General features: G+C 41.5%; 1 protein-coding gene across 11 annotated transcripts in view; it reads right to left on the bottom strand.

Annotated features, from left to right (window-relative positions):
* The window catches only part of LOC120718841, a 223,853-nt gene that overhangs the window by 55,154 nt on the left and 152,076 nt on the right, over window positions 1-16,623 (bottom strand). Inside the window, exons 1-3 of one of the 11 annotated variants that reach the window (XM_040007566.1) lie at window positions 1,993-2,246; window positions 376-687; window positions 169-243 (exon numbers count right to left, since the gene is read on the bottom strand). The exons of 7 other annotated variants lie outside the window; for them this stretch is intronic. In XM_040007566.1, coding sequence (XP_039863500.1) covers window positions 169-243; window positions 376-687; window positions 1,993-2,137 — 532 coding nt within the window. In that variant the 5' untranslated portion in view covers window positions 2,138-2,246. Of the gene's footprint in view, window positions 1-168; window positions 244-375; window positions 688-1,992; window positions 2,260-16,623 lie in introns of those variants that run through there. 3 more of the 11 variants (XM_040007572.1, XM_040007574.1, XM_040007569.1) reach the window with 3 other exon arrangements.

The following is a 16,623-nucleotide window of genomic DNA, read 5'->3' as shown; positions in this document are numbered from 1 at the left end:
TATGGTCTGTCTGCTGTTTGGTGCTGAGCAGCTAGTGTACAGTGGCTTTATCAGAGCTTGTTGGATGAAGATTTGATCAATTAGTGCAACTTTAAGAGCCTAAACTTGTTCCAGCTCCCTCATTGGACATTGGAGCTGTCCATGCAGAGAGGCAGCAGGTGATCTTACAGTCAGCTGGCTGCAGAGCTGGCAGGTCTGCTGGCTCTCTCTCTGGAGGACAGGAGGCTGCTGGAGCTGGAAGCTCTGAAACAGAAAAGGAGTCAAATGTTTGGAGCTGCAGTGAGAAATGTCAGTCCTCTGCTGCTCTGCTCTCTTTGACAGCATCTCCACATGAAGCTGAATCACTGCTGAACACAGTCACCAAGCCTTCATTACCTTGTTGTGTTTGGGCCTCCACTGTGCCCCCCTCGTGCTTCACCCAGCAGCTGTATTTATATGTGTCAGAATGGCTCCCATCAAGCATCCTGATGGCAATGGTGCGTCCCGCCTCTCTGAGCTCCAGCTGCTCTCCCTCAGCAGGGGGCAGCTCCTCCGCTTCTCCGCCGTTCTTCTTCTGTCTTTTCCAGGAGAACTGGACCAGAGGAGGAAACATGGCTGAGGCCACACACAGCAGGGAGCTGTTCCCCTCCAGGTGGGCTCTGGATGCTGCTGGGTACACGCTCACCACGGGCTTCACTACCTGCTCATCTGAAGTTTGACAGCAGCAACAAGCAGCACAGACACACATTCACACAGTCAGCAGCAGCTTCCAGCACTGCACTGCATTCAGTCTGATCCTGGAAACTACATGGACTCTGATCACTAAACTACTCATCAATACAGCACAAAGTTCACTACATACACTGGATTCAGCTTCATATCAAACACAGTCATCACCTCATGTCATCATGGCTCACATGAGGAACACTCAGCATGGTTTTACATCATGAAATAAAATATTTGTTTGCTGATATTTTAATCTATTATTTATCACAAATGTACGCATATATAGATTTGTCTTCAAACTATTTAAATTATATTTTCCATCTTAAACACAAGTTTTACCAGAGATATTAATAATTCAACATGATTTAATTCCAGTAATGAAATTTACACCTTTGTATCAGTTTTTAAACAGGTGTTTTATTCATGTTTTAATCAATACTGTACTTCTTTCACAGACTTCACAATCCTTAAAAATGTTATTGGAATAATTTGAAGGGCACTACATCTATTATTTAGTTTGATTATTGTTTTTTTTTTGTTTTGATTATATACGGTGTATGTTTGAATTAATGCACAAATTAAATGTAATTAAGCTGCAATTTGAATGAGAATTAAAACCTTTTTTCAACAGTATAAATTAATTCATCATTATTTATAATATAAAATCTAAAGAATCTGAAACATCATGAAAATTATTTTTCTGAAGAAATATTTACTGAAATATGATCATTGCTGAATTTTTTCTTCATTTCTAATTTAGACTGACAAATCAAACAAGCAAGAAACACAAACATGACTTTAACAATTTCATATTTTGTGTTTGATCTATATTATTTATTATTTATATTTTTTCCTCACTTTTTGTGTCCCTAATCAGTATCCATGTCAATTTATATATTAATATATTTAAAAAAAATCACAAGTAGAATCTATCTTTAAAAACATGTTTACATTTTCATTTATATTTACAAATCTTTTACTGTATTATTTTAACACCAAATATGATCTTGTGTTAAAAACCAGCAGAATCACTGAGATGATCAAATCCTAAATATTTGTAACATCACTAATATTTGCAGAAATAAAGAATAACTTTAGTTGTTCAGTGAGATTTCAACATGTTTTCAGAGATTATTGAGCTTTTCTTATGTAACAATGGCTGCAGATGAATTCTCTACTAATGATGAAAAACTAACATGTAAAGCCTGAAGCAGCAGAAACTGACTTTAAACACATTTTCAGCTTCTACAATAAAACAACTGAAGGAAAATAAATGTTTGTTCTTACCTGTTACAGACAGTTTAGTTCCAGAGCCCAAGATGGGGTAGCTCCTTCCTGCCACTCCCACAGTGAGACAGACTGCTACAAAAACCTGTCTGCTGTTGAACGTGTCAGCTGAGGTGAATGAGTCCAAATGAGGAAGCAGGATCATATTTCAGCTCCATGATGTGTTTCTCTAATGTTCATATCAACATGACTGTCTCTTCTTCTCTTTTCTTTTAGCCACACTAGCAGCACGGCTCTGATCTTAATGTCAGTCTGTTGGTCAGTCCACTACTTTAGTCCACATGGAAATAGAAAATCACTATATAAGCACCAGTCCATTTATCCCATCAATGATGCACCACTACAATGAAACATGCTGCTGATAGGATCATGGTTTGGCCCATCTGGCTCACCATCATTAATCACACAATCAATTTTGAATTCTAGCAGCAAATTGTAAAGAAAACTATCAGAACATCTGTCTGTGAACTGAATCTCAGGAGAAAGTGGGCCATGCAGCACCACAATGACACAAACCAGTCACGTTTGTTTTCTTTGTTCCAAATAATGGTGAAAGAAAAATAATCCAGTGAATCCAGCGAGTGATGTGATGAGTCTCTGATGTCTTTCTGATGTGGTTTTGTTGCGTCCTTCAAACCACACCTGGTGGATTTTAGAAGAGAAACATGTTGGTCTGCACAGGCTCTTCTATTTTCAACACTGACAGGATTTCCTTTGCTGTTTCTTCTGTCCTGCACATTTTCCTCTGTTTTGTGCAGCTTGATGGAGCTTCTGTAAAAAACAGAGCCAGAGTTATTTTTAGTGGTGCAGAGCAAAGAGATGCTTCAGGGATGCTTCTGAAATGTGCTGTGGCATGTCTGCTGGAATCATCAGTGTTGTACTGAGTGGCCTCAATCAGCTCCAGCAGCCTCGTAGGAACATAAAGCGTCCATGCCTGCTGTTAAAAATAGAGCTTTGGAACAACCAAGTCCAACAGAAATGGTGTGAAAGAGCTGGAAGCGAGCAGTTCATGTGAGAAAATCCAACATGTCAGAATTAAAGCTGCTCTGTGTCAAAAATGGAGTCAAATTCTTCCAAACTGATGTGCTGGACTGATTATCAGTTACTGCAGGTGCTCCAGCCGAGGAGGAGCAGGAACCAGCAGAACTGCCAAACCCCACCGACACACATCACACACACCACAAATGCCACACTCACAGAGAGACAAAGATAGAAAACAGAGGGAGGAAAGATCGATGGTGGGTAGGCAGCAGAGGATCAGGGGATTCATTTTAATAGTGTAGTCCTACCCCCTCCTTCAAACTATTAATAGTAACACTTTATTGTGTTACGGAATTTAAAGTGACTGGATGAGCACGGATAAAATCCAAAGGAAAATTCCAAGTAGTTAAACAATGATTTGTGCTTGTTCAGCACCATGGACAGCTCACAAAAGGCCTAAAGAACAAAAAGCACAGAGACAGACGGAGAGGGAGCCAAGTCAGATACTTATACTTAAAAATACACATTGAGTAACATAAATCATCTATTCATTATTAAAATGATCATCACTCATGGTATTTATGCTAATAAATACCACGCTGACTCACCATTTATTCAGACACATTAGGGTTGTCCCGTTTAGAGCTTCACCATGTCATGCTTAAGTGCTCAAAGATTTTCAACGGCCCTTTCATTTCCTCTCTTCCACAAATAAATCTCCCTGATAATGCAGATGTTTTGCTCTGTGTATGTTAAATGTGTATTTCTTTTACATGATGAATTAATCCTGTATCTTTATCTCCATCTTTGTCACTGCAGCACTTTTGTTGCATCTGCATGTAAAAAAGAGTTTTGATCTGGAACGTCTCCTGATACGGATGAATTTCAAGATGGCATCCAGGATGAAAAGTTCAAAATCTGATTTCATCTTTAGCACAAGAGTAATCCCAGTTATTGTGACCAAATACTGGTTCAAAAGTCACGACTCAGGAGTTGGGTTGGTAATGTGCCGGGTTCTTCGATTCACTCCACAGCTTTACTCATTCTGTTGGGTCATAGGTTGGGCAGCTTTGATAAAATATTGAGTCAAAATTTTACCCAATTGTTAGAGTTGAACATCAGCCTCAGAAGAAGCCACATTATTCTTCACAAACTGCCTTTTTCAACTAGACTGTGACCTGATCAGATATCACTGGACTTCTCCTCTACTATGAAATAAAACATGGTAAGTAAAAAGTGAATTCTAACAGTTTGAAAATCATATGGTTGATAATGCAATTTATTAGTTTATTCTAGAACTTTACCTACTCGTCAAAGGTCTTTTAACAGATTACACCAGCCAGCTTGTGATGAAGAAAGTTATTTCAACTTAAAAATGCTTGATATCATCTTTTAAAGTTATTATTTGAAATGAGGCTGAGGTTGCTCTGTTTGACAAACTATTTAGAGATCACTGTATACAGAACAAAGAAATTATGAGATTGGGTGTTGCATTTGTGGGGGAAAAGGTAAAAAAAGAAAAAAGAACACAGTCTAACTATTTAATTGAGTTCAATTATTTAATTTAAACTAAATAACCTCTATGTTGATAACAACATATTTTTATTTTAAATTTTAAAGGAAATGATAATTTGTCCCATTTAGACTTTTTAAAGATAGATTGTGCTAATACTTTGATCCCCTTTTTTCCTTCGTTCACTAGACCACGCAAAGGGCACGCGCATACCTGCACTTGGGATGGCAACAGCAACCTACATAAGTATTTATACTGCCACCACCAATATTTAGCCACCATCTTTGATTCTCACTCTGAGACTTTGGTAGCTTTAAGGTCCACCACTCCAAAATTTACGTGTAATCAAAGTAAAATAAAAAAACACTAATTTACTGCCTTCTAAATATAGTTTATATTAAGCCTTTTGGTTCTTAGTCAACACACAAGGCTAAGTTGTGTTGTGGAAATTCGTTAACAAAGCCTGCAGACATGATGAGCAGTTAAAACCCAACACCTTTATTTCCCATGCATGAGGAGAGACGTCAGTCAGGGGGCACTGAAAGCTGTCTCTGACAATGAACAGTTCAGGTCCCTTTAAAACAGTCACGGAACAAAAGGCTTTTTACAGTTGTAGTTCACACCTTGGCTCTAAACAGAAAACCTCTATCACCTGTGAGAATCTCCCCCACTCTGGGGTCAAACTTTCCCATCTGAACTTCTATTTCCTGAGAGACACTCGCCAGGCTCCCGCCATCTGTTTACCAGCATGAATAAGGTGTGAACCAGACACACTAAGGCTACGTCCACATTGTTTTCTCTCCGTTTTAGCCTCCCCTCCACACTGAGACGGCGTTTTCCCCAAGGTAAAATGCAGCGTTTTGAAAATGCTCTTGAAAACGCATAAATTTCAAAACGGAGCTGTCCTGTCACAGTGTGGACACTCGAAAACGCAGACTTTATAAGGCTACGTCCACACGTACACGGGTATTTTTGAAAATGGAGATTTTCCGTTTTCGTTTTAAAAAATAATCCCGTCCACACGTAAAGGCAGAAATGAAGGAAAACGCTGCTAGGAACATGCCAAAGCAACAGGTGGCGATATATTCCTAACCGTGTAGAAATGTTGGCCAATCAGAAGTCTAGAAGCCTCGGTGGGAAAAAGTAAACAAAGCTGGGGCATAGAAGCAGTCGTATGTGTGGAGGGACAGTAACTGTGTGTATGTAAGCATTTAAACACTGCAGAGAGTAACAGTAACAGTATTGTAGAAATTCATTTCACCGAAACAATAACGTGGCGCACAGTGTGACGTCAAAAAAGGCGCACACCTTTGATGCTGCGTTTTCTGCGTTTTCTGCGTTTTCTCAGTTTTTCTCGTCCACATGTAAACGCAAAAACTGAGTTTTCAAAAATATCCACCCTGGCCGGAGATTTTTGGAAATCTCCGTTTTCAGTGACCGAAAACGCCGTTTACGTGTGGACGAAAGGTGCAAACGCATAGAAAAATCTGCGTTTTCAAAAATGCCCGGGTACGTGTGGACATAGCCTAAAACATGATGCATTTTAGTCATGTGATGCAGTCATGTGACCAATTAAACAAAGATAGCGGAGTGCATTATACAGCATTTATTTTGTTTGCTCTCAATTTTGCCAGCCCTATTAAAGATTAATATCAGTCTGTACATGCTCCAGATAGCTTTTCTTCAAATTCGTTAATTCTCACTCGCTTTTGCAACTTACGCACCTTTGTGTTACTCGCAACAACTCCACCTCATTGTTAGTCCATTTAAAAAACTCAGTGCTTTTCCTCGACATTTTGCCGCAACGTTTCAAAGAACCGGAAAGTAAATAAACGTAAGAAATAATCTTGCGTTTCATGCATGCGCAGGACTGGGCACGATCTGATATCGTCGTGTTGGTGTTGTTCCCAGATCATCATACTAAATGTTGTTACTGTCACGGTTCTGGGTCAGTTTCGACCCAGTAATTTTGAGTTTTGATTATTAGAATTCTATGTTTCTGTTTATTCATGTTTAAGGATTTGTTCTCGGTTGTATCTCACGTTTAGTTTAGTTCAGGTTCCATGTGTCATTCTGTCTGTCTCTCAGTGTCAGGTCTGCGTCTTGGTGTAGTGTTCTCATTTCCTGTTTTATTGTGAAGGCCTGGGTCTCATGTGAGTGTGTTCAGTTTTACCTCTGTCTCGTCTTGTTGATTATTCCCAGCTGTGTCCACCACCTGTGTGTAATTCCCCTGTGTTTTTCTGTGTGTATTTAAGTCGTGTCCTCTGTCATTGTAGTTGCTGGTCCGTCTGTGTCTCCACCCTGCTTCATCTGTGTGTTTCCCTGCAGTCAACCATCATCTGTTTCCGCCCGCTCTCATTCATGTCCAGGTTTGTGTTCTGTAGTTAGTTTGTTCCCAGCTTAGTTTAGTCATTGCTCCGTTCGCCGTTTGTCCATTTCCTTTTTGTGTTTAATAAACCACCCTCACACCTGTACAAGTGCCTGCGTTTGGATCCTCCTTTATTTTCCACACGGCTCATCTTACTTGCCGTGACAGTACGGACCAGCCAGATATGGATCTAGCGGCATTCAGCCCACCCAGGGAGCTTCAGGAGGCCGTTATCGACTCTGCTTCTAAATTAATCAACCAGTGGTTAGAGCATGAGGGAGAAGCGTCTCTTTACACTGTGGAAGCCAACCTACAACACCTTATTTCCAGTTACACCTGGTTATTGGACTCACTGCATCCGCTCGTACAGAATTTTGTTCTTCACGAGCTTCACCTTCACCCTCCCGCCGCTACCGCTCGCCCACTCGCTTCAATGGAGGACGTGCCATCCGATCGGCCGGACGAGGAATTACCCGGTCCGTCGGAGCCGTCTCTGAGACGAAAGCGACGTTCGTGCCACCGGCGCGGCACCCCACAGCCGGATGTAGGGACATGTAAGCAGTCAGCTGTGGTGAGTGAAAGGGACAGTTTTTCTGCTGCCTCAGACTCTGTGACTGTGTTTTCTGGAGCTATTTTTTTTGTGTGTCTTCTGAATGTAACAATAATTTTTCCGTCTCACCCATGGCCACTGCTCCAAAGACTGCCTTTGCTGAGCCCACATTCAGGGTTAATGACTGTGTTCACGCTGTTGTTTCTAAACATGGAGTTACTGAGTCAAGCACCACGAGTTTAGGGAATGACTATGTTAGGGGAGCCTTTTCGTCCGCCTCGATTCCTTCAGGTAAAGCAATAAACTTCCCCGAAACAGTTTTTTTCTGACCATATCCCCCCCATCCACACCTTCACCACAAGTTAATGTGGGGCCTGTAACACAGTTAGCAGTACAGTTATCAGTTCAGCCAGCTGCCCTGAGTTCAGCCAGCAGCCACTCCACCACCTGTTACAACTTCGCCACCTGTAGCTCAGTTGCCACCAGTTCAGCAGCCTACCCACTCGTTCATTCAGCTACCATCCTCACTGTCTCATTCTAAGCAGGAAACACACTTCACCACAACATCTGCTGGTTCTCTTAAGCTGGCCATGTCAGAGACAGTTGCTCCCTCTAGGGCCTCCCCAGAGGCTGGGTGTCAGTCACCAGCCAACTCTGGACCCCTAGAGTTCAAGACGCCAGCGCCAGCAGCCTCACCGGAGAACTCACCAGAACAGTCTCAGCTCTCAGCACCCCCTGAGAGTTCAAGTGAGTTCACCCGTCCGCCTCAGTCGTCTGCTGAGTGTATTGGGGAACACTTTCAGCCCTCTGAGGACTGCATCCCACTGTTGCTGCCTGAGTCTAGCCACTGTGCTGCTCAGTCCCAGCCAGTGTCCACGCTGTGGTTTCTTTTCAGAATTAAATTGCAAAAGTTGAGTTGGAAAAGTTCTCAATTATTCATTTCGACATTCATGGCTGTAGCTCGGGAGGTAGAGCAGGTCACCTACTGATCGGAAGGTTGGAGGTTCGATACTAGGCTCCTCCAGTCTGCATGCTAAGTATCCTTGGGCAAGATACCAGCCCCAAGTTGCTCTCCGACGCATCCATCGGAGTATGAATGTATGTGAGTATAGTTAGAAAGCGCTCAGTATAGAGGTAGTGCTTGTGAGAATGGGTGTGACTGGGTGAATGTGGCATGTTGTATAGAGCACTTTGAGTACTCAGGGAGAGTAGAAAAGCGCTATATAAGAATCAGTCCATTTTTCATCTAATGAAGATGAATCTGAGGGAAATTGAATTTCTGACAGCAGTAAATAAAAATGGTCCCTGAGCTCAGTATGTTTGTGACTCTGAGATGGAGGTGAAACATGTGAAGCTGGGCTGTGGTTTACTGCTCTCTTCCTGTCACAGACACTGTTTGACATCTGTTCATCTGTTGGTTTTTGTTCAGGCTGCAGGGATCATTTCTCACTGTGGGGATCATACTTATAACAGTTACAGTAGTAGGTGGCTGAATGATCGAGTTTAACTTTCTCTATTTTCAAATCACAGCCACTGTCGGTTCTCAAAGCTGAGAAATCATTTTTTTGAGGATGATTATAATGTGAAACTTGACCATCACTCCTGTCAATATAAAGAATGATCAAAAACGTTTCTCCTTCTTTTTTCTGGTACCAACGTATATTACTACTACTATCACACTGTTCAGTCCCTCCACAGCTGAAGGAGACACTTTGTCCAACTCTCCTGGTCAATGTTAAATCGTCCTGAATCAGCTGTTCTGCTGCCATGGTAACCAGTGCTGTAGAGACACAGACAGATAGATGAAGGTTAGTGTGACAGTGTTTGTTACAGGTTGACTTTGTTGGCTCCTGATTGGCTGGAAACACTCACCTGAACACAGACAGCACAGAGCAGCAGCTGGGAGGAAAAGCATTTTGTGCAGTGGTGTTTCCTCTGGTGAACCTGGGGAGAAGTGGCGCTCTGATGCAGCTGAGGCCAAACAAGGACGAGCTGTGAGATCAGACGAGGGCCACGTGGTTTCTAACAGGTCCTCAAAGCTCCCATCAGCCCCTGCGGCCCACAGATAAGACTGCTGCTGCTGATTGACAGCTCAGCTGAAGCTGCTGTGGTTTCATCGTCTTCATTTCAATCTGACAGCAGATCCAAAAATCTGGGTCACATGATGCACAAACACTCAGAAACATTCATGTTGGTGTGAATTTACTAACACACACTGTTATCTGTTGTTTAACAGCTGTGATGAAAACACTAAATATACAAACTAAATATAATGAAACTATTAATAAAAATACAAATATAAAACATTATTATGCTGTAAAAACATTTAAAAGTAAAAAAATATGAAAAAAATAGATTAAAATAAAATCATATTTAACAATATTTACAGTGAAATCTTATTTGAAACAAACACATGTGGTTGTGTTGTGTGTTTAAATATGTGCACACTGTGGTTCTTTCCCACATCTTCTAATGTGTTTTGTTCCAAGTTGGTTTCAGACTGAAGGATTCATTAAAGCCTTTTTAAGAATCATTAAAATGATGATCATCAATTCTAATATCTATAAACAGTAATAAAAACAGGGCTGTGTTTCACGTCAGCTTCAGCTTCATTTATTTGTAGCCATGGTTAGATTTCATTTGCAGCAGGCAGTCATCCACCTTTACACACACATTTACACAACAGTACAAAAGTACTTTTTGATTCATGAAAGAGAAATAAGACAAATGTTGCCTTTGTATCATCTCTGATATGGAAGGGATCATTTGAAGATGTGAGTGAAGGACACAAATATTTGGATCTGGTGTTGTTCTACATTTTAGGACTAAAAGACAGAAGGAAGAAAGTGAAAGTGACTGTGCGAGGGGTTGAAGTCATGAAGTCAAGTGGAGGCCGCTGACTGCTGTTACTTTCTGCTGTACAGGTTCAACAGGGACTCACAGTCAGCCTGCTAGAACATTTGGATGAAGAGAAAAAGGAGGAAAAAGACTTTGAGGGAAAAATCCAATAAGATCAGCATGTTTTTAATGTGGGAATACAACAGTTTCCTCCACCATGACACACACTGGAGCCTCTTTTTGCTCACAGCTTCACTGTTTGTCTCAAAGTTCAGTTTGGAGGCCAAAATTGTTGCAACACATTTGTAAGTTTGCACTAATTTCACTGTGTGACCCTTAATGGATGTAATGAAAGAATCAGTCAGTGAAATATGAAGCTGTGCTGTAAGTTTGGAGGAGAAAAGTGTCTGAGTGACTTTAATGAGGTGAACACATGAATACAGAGCACTGACTGACACGTACAGACTCCTTTAATGAGTCGCACACATTTTTGTGACTTCATGAAATGTCAAAAATGACACAACACACAACAAGCTGCGAGCACATTATTGTCTGTTTGCTGTTTGTGTGCTTTGTTTGCTGTTATGATAGCAGGCATACAGCCATGTTCTCAATGTCTCAGCTATCATTGATTATTGCTGCTTTTCCTCTTCTATTAGGCACTTCAACTCAATGAATGACACACAGAAAGATTTCATGACTGTGTTCTTCAAAATAAGGAGAATATGTTATCTGCATCTGAATGACTCATGTTGCCTTGTTTCTACTTTGTTTGCATATTTCTGCTTGTTGGAAAGGATTTTCTGAATCATTCAGTAGTTTTTGTAATAATAAGGACATTTAGCAAGACTTCAAAATGATTCTCCAACATTTGCTGTTCAGACTTGATCTGTTCTTACGTGTGTGATATCCAGAATGAAAAACTCAGCTCAGGTAATAAAATGGGAGCTGAGCAGACTGCAGGGGCTTCATGGTCTCTCCTTTGATTCCATTAAAGTTCATTTGTCAGCTGTGAGTTGAGGATTTGAGCTGTTTCTCTCACAGGTGAAGAACACAGATCCTTCCTGGAATCATTCTTGAAGCAGAGTTCATGCTTGTAACTGTCATTGTGTTATTAAAGTGAAAAGCCACAGCTAACGGTGTGGAGGCTGCAGAGCAGAAACCCACACAGCCCGTCTGCTGCAGGAGAGCAAGTTTGGATACAGTCAGTTTGTGCTTCACTCACACGGGTTGTTGTTGATCACACAATGAAAGTAGAATCAAACTCTTCATCTTCAAATCTTTATTATTCACACAAACACAACTACACTGTTTGACATTTGAAACAAAAACTTGTGATAAAAATATTCCTGATGGTTTTTGTTACTACAATAAAAGTCACAATAAGTACAAAAAGAATTCTAACTCAGAGCAACAATACATGTAAAGATGTATTTATTTCAGATGATCTTCTAACTGTTGAAGAAAAAGGCAAAATAAGCACAACACATCATAACTAACATTTGTGATCAAAGTGATGAATGAGATGAATTGATGAGATGTGATGGTGAGAAAAGGCGAGCAGGAAACAGTCAGTCAGCATGTGTGCAGTTGGTGGACGCTCCCTTGTTTGTGAGCATCATCAGCAGAGAGAGTCCACAGCAGTACACCAGACTCTTCACTATCAGCACTGTGTACAGCAGGCAGAGCAGCTTCACCCTGCACTGAGACTGGAAGGACACTGAAGGACAGACAGACACAAAGAGACAGACAGACAGTCGGGTTATTCCTCTCAGATCAAGGAGAAAAAGTCCAAATAGAAACAGTCACAGCTTCTTCTTCAAGTGGATGAATTGATGTAGTGTTTGTGTCCACTTGGGGGCAGAAGAACTCCACAAGCAGCTAACAAACTGATCTCTGACATATTATGGTCTGTCTGCTGTTTGGTGCTGAGCAGCTAGTGTACAGTGGCTTTATCAGAGCTTGTTGGATGAAGATTTGATCAATTAGTGCAACTTTAAGAGCCTAAACTTGTTCCAGCTCCCTCATTGGACATTGGAGCTGTCCATGCAGAGAGGCAGCAGGTGATCTTACAGTCAGCTGGCTGCAGAGCTGGCAGGTCTGCTGGCTCTCTCTCTGGAGGACAGGAGGCTGCTGGAGCTGGAAGCTCTGAAACAGAAAAGGAGTCAAATGTTTGGAGCTGCAGTGAGAAATGTCAGTCCTCTGCTGCTCTGCTCTCTTTGACAGCATCTCCACATGAAGCTGAATCACTGCTGAACACAGTCAGCAAGCCTTCATTACCTTGTTGTGTTTGGGCCTCCACTGTGCCCCCCTCGTGCTTCACCCAGCAGCTGTATTTATATGTGTCAGAATGGCTCCCATCAAGCATCCTGATGGCAATGGTGCGTCCCGCCTCTCTGAGCTCCAGCTGCTCTCCCTCAGCAGGGGGCAGCTCCTCCGCTTCTCCGCCGTTCTTCTTCTGTCTTTTCCAGGAGAACTGGACCAGAGGAGGAAACATGGCTGAGGCCACACACAGCAGGGAGCTGTTCCCCTCCAGGTGGGCTCTGGATGCTGCTGGGTACACGCTCACCACGGGCTTCACTACCTGCTCATCTGAAGTTTGACAGCAGCAACAAGCAGCACAGACACACATTCACACAGTCAGCAGCAGCTTCCAGCACTGCACTGCATTCAGTCTGATCCTGGAAACTACATGGACTCTGATCACTAAACTACTCATCAGCACAAAGTTCACTACAGTCATAGTTCATTTGTTACCTGCATCATTCAAATGAAAATGTAATCAATAGGTTTTACAAAATCATTTTTAGTGTTTATCTTGATACAGATTCTATTTAAGAACATAAATATCCTGTAATCACTAATAAAATAGACGATTTTCAGCGATTCAATGATTTTGTTTGGATGAAAGTTTTAATTTTAATTCATTTTTTTCTCTTTTTCCTCAGAGCACTTTAGGGATAAACAAAGTATAGATACTGTTTGGTGTTTTGTGGACATACTTCTAGCTGAAACACAGCTGGAATTAAGGTGTTTTGAATCTAAATAGAAATATGAGCTCAGGGGAAAATGATAGACACTAGAATATGATGTTGACCTGCACTGTATGACACATTATTGCCCTTTATATAAAACATCTTGTGGATATTTCAAGTCATCAACATCATGAGTCGAACATTGTTTGTGGGCTGTTTGTGATATTTTGTGTGGGACAACAAAGTGATTTTTTTCATGCCCACATGTTTGGCTTTGTGTGGGTTTTTTAATAGGTTATGACATTCAGACAGTAGCACGAGATAATGTGTTAATACAAGTGAGTCGGACCCACTGATGCTGATAAACAAAGACTGAAAAGTCTGTTTTTCCAAGATGGAACATTTTAGAAATTTAAATGAATAAAAGTGAGAGCCGCTGAAGGCCCCGAGCACTTGATCTTTTACTGTAAAAAACACCCCAAAACCTGGGGGAGTGCTTTGCTCTTTGTTATATCTGTTTTTTGAGTTGTTACTGAAGTTTGTAGTGTGTGTTTGTGTCATGTTTTCACCACAGAGATGTAAATATAGTTTAGAGAATAAAATACGGCCTTCAGTCTGCACTCCCCACTTGCCCCGGGGGCGGTCCTTAATCTGGGAGCTTGAGGGCTCCTGTGTACGGCCGGGCGATATGAGGAAAATCTAATATCACAATATTTTTTGGCTATATCACAATACACGATATATATCACGGTATGTTTAAATAAGCTCCAATAACAAGTTTTAGTTTCAACCATATAGTGTCTAAAATTGGTACACTCATTCACAGCAACCATTTTTTGCTACTTTGAATACAGAAATATCTGAATGAATTGAACATTTTTATTATAACCACTTTTAACCATCAGTTGCTCACAGAGGTTTTTCACCAATGTCAACACCTGACAGTAAACTCTCTCTGTGGTCGACACTAACAAACACAAACTATAGCAACAAAAGTGGACATCAAGGTAGACGAGACAAACGAAAACAACTGAAATTACAAAGGTGCTCTTTTGTGCTTATAACATGTAAAATTGTAAAAAAAAAGAAAAGAAAAAAAACTCTTCTGACCTCAAATTACAGAAATAGAAGTCTAGACGGTGACTATCAAACCGACTGATGTAGAACAGTTACAGGTATCACAGCTCGTTTATTTAATGTTTCCTTTGGTGTGCGGGGAGACGTTAAACACGTTTACAATTGTCTTCATTAGCAGTAGATGACTCTTCCGCTGGTGGAATAAATCTGTGGTACTGCTACCTTTAGCAGCAATAGTTGTCAAATTACCAAAACTTTTTCGACTTCCTCCTTGTGAAATCCAAACGACAGTGAGTCTCAATCCCTAACTTGCCTGCAACTCCCGCTGTCACCATATTTCCCCCTATCTGGTAGAATAAAAACACTTATGGTGCCAGTGCGCCAGATAGAAAATGTTTCCGGTTGGGAGGGACGGGATTAATGATGCATTTACAGCGCGTGGGAGAAAAAAAACCCTCACATTGAATTACATGCATGCAGTAAGGGTAACAGGGTGTAGGCCCCTGTGCTCAGAACAAAAAGGCATGAGTGGAAAATGGATGAGAATCTATCTAGAGAGAAACTACATTTATAGTTCTTCATCAATGTTTGGGATCACTTGAAAAATTCAGTGTTTTCTGTGAAAACCGATGAAATTAGTATGAACAGGAAAATTAGCAAATAAACTGGACATGCTGACATTATCAGAGTTAGAAATAATGATTTTAATGGAAATGATGAATGTGTTCTTCCAACTTTGCATCTCCCATAAGTTGAATTAGCTTGTTGGATTTTCAAAGAAATCGAACCATAAATGTCAATAAATTAAGTTATATGTAATGATGAGAAATGACACAGAAAAAATATTGAACCTGCAAAGAAAGAGATGTACAAAAAGCTATGGAAAGTCATGCCACCAGCTGAAAATCTGGAAATGCTGGAAATGAATATCAACTGTTTCAGTCCCAACTGATGGCCAGTAAAAATGTGTCCTTACCAAGGTGTTACGCATGAAACATCTAATGGGTAAAAGCAATGAGCTCGCTAAAGAATGAACTACTGTCACAACTACCTCTGTGACACAAAATATCAGATGTGAGTGAAGCATCAGACAGGCCGACACACTATTAACTTTGCCTTTTCACTTTAATAACACAATGACAAATACAAGCATGAGCTCTGCTTAAAGAATGAATCTCTGAGTTCATCACCTGAGAAACAGCTCACATAGGAAAAGCTTAATGGGCAGAAATGTTTGTTGACAAAAATCAGGCCCCATCTTATCTTAATGACCTTGTAGTACCATATCACCCTGTTAGAGCACTTCGCTCTCACACTGCAGGCCTACTTCTTGTTCCTCGAGTATTTAAAAGCAGAATGGGAGGCAACTTTTCCAGGTGGTTCCCCTGTGAGTTTGTGTCTGTTGACCGCTGTTGTGATGAAATGAAAACTTTCCCGTGAGGTTTTGTGTGCCGCGCACTAATACTCAATTACTCTATGTTATCGTGCTTTACTTACACTTTTAAGTTGTAGTTGCTGACAATAAAAAACATTGATTTGAATAATTAATGATTTTAGTCCAAGACACTGATAAGTATAGATACCTATTTCTCAAATATTTAGATTCAATTTCATCCATCCATCCATCTTCATCCGCTTATCCGAGGTCGGGTCGCGGGGGTAGCAGCCTAAGCAAAGAGGTCCAGACCTCCCTCTCCCCAGCCACCTCCTCCAGCTTGTCCGGGGGAATACCAAGGCGTTCCCAGGCCAGCCGAGAGATATAATCTCTCCAGCGTGTCCTGGGTCTGCCCCGGGGCCTCCTCCCGGTGGGACATGCCTGGAACACCTCACCCAGGAGACGCCCAGGGGGCATCCTTACCAGATGCCCGAACCACCTCAGCTGGCTCCTTTCGATGTGGAGCAGCAGCTGCTCTACTCTGAGCCCCTCCCGGATGGCCGAACTTCTCACCCTATCTCTAAGGGAGAGGCCAGCCACCCTTCGGAGGAAGCTCATTTCCGCCGCTTGTATCCGCGATCTCGTTCTTTCGGTCACTACCCACAGCTCGTGGCCATAGGTGAGGGTAGGGACGTAGATCGACCGGTAAATTGAGAGCTTCGCTTTTACACTCAGCTCCCTCTTCACCACGACTGACCGGTGCAGCGTCCGCATTACTGCAGCCGCAGCCCCAATCCGTCTGTCGATCTCCGGCTCCCTTCTCCCATCACTCGCGAACAAGACCCCGAGATACTTGAACTCCTCCACTTGGGGCAGGAACTCATCCAATTCAATTTCAAACAAAAATATTAAGTATATGAAAAAAGGTGTTCTGTGAACCAAATACTGATTTTT

Source organism: Simochromis diagramma, unplaced genomic scaffold (genome assembly GCF_900408965.1).
Source record: "Simochromis diagramma unplaced genomic scaffold, fSimDia1.1 OVJJ01000544.1, whole genome shotgun sequence".
Taxonomy (NCBI): domain Eukaryota; kingdom Metazoa; phylum Chordata; class Actinopteri; order Cichliformes; family Cichlidae; genus Simochromis; species Simochromis diagramma.
Note: the sequence above shows the minus strand (reverse complement) of the source record. Positions and strands in the feature narration are given on the sequence as shown.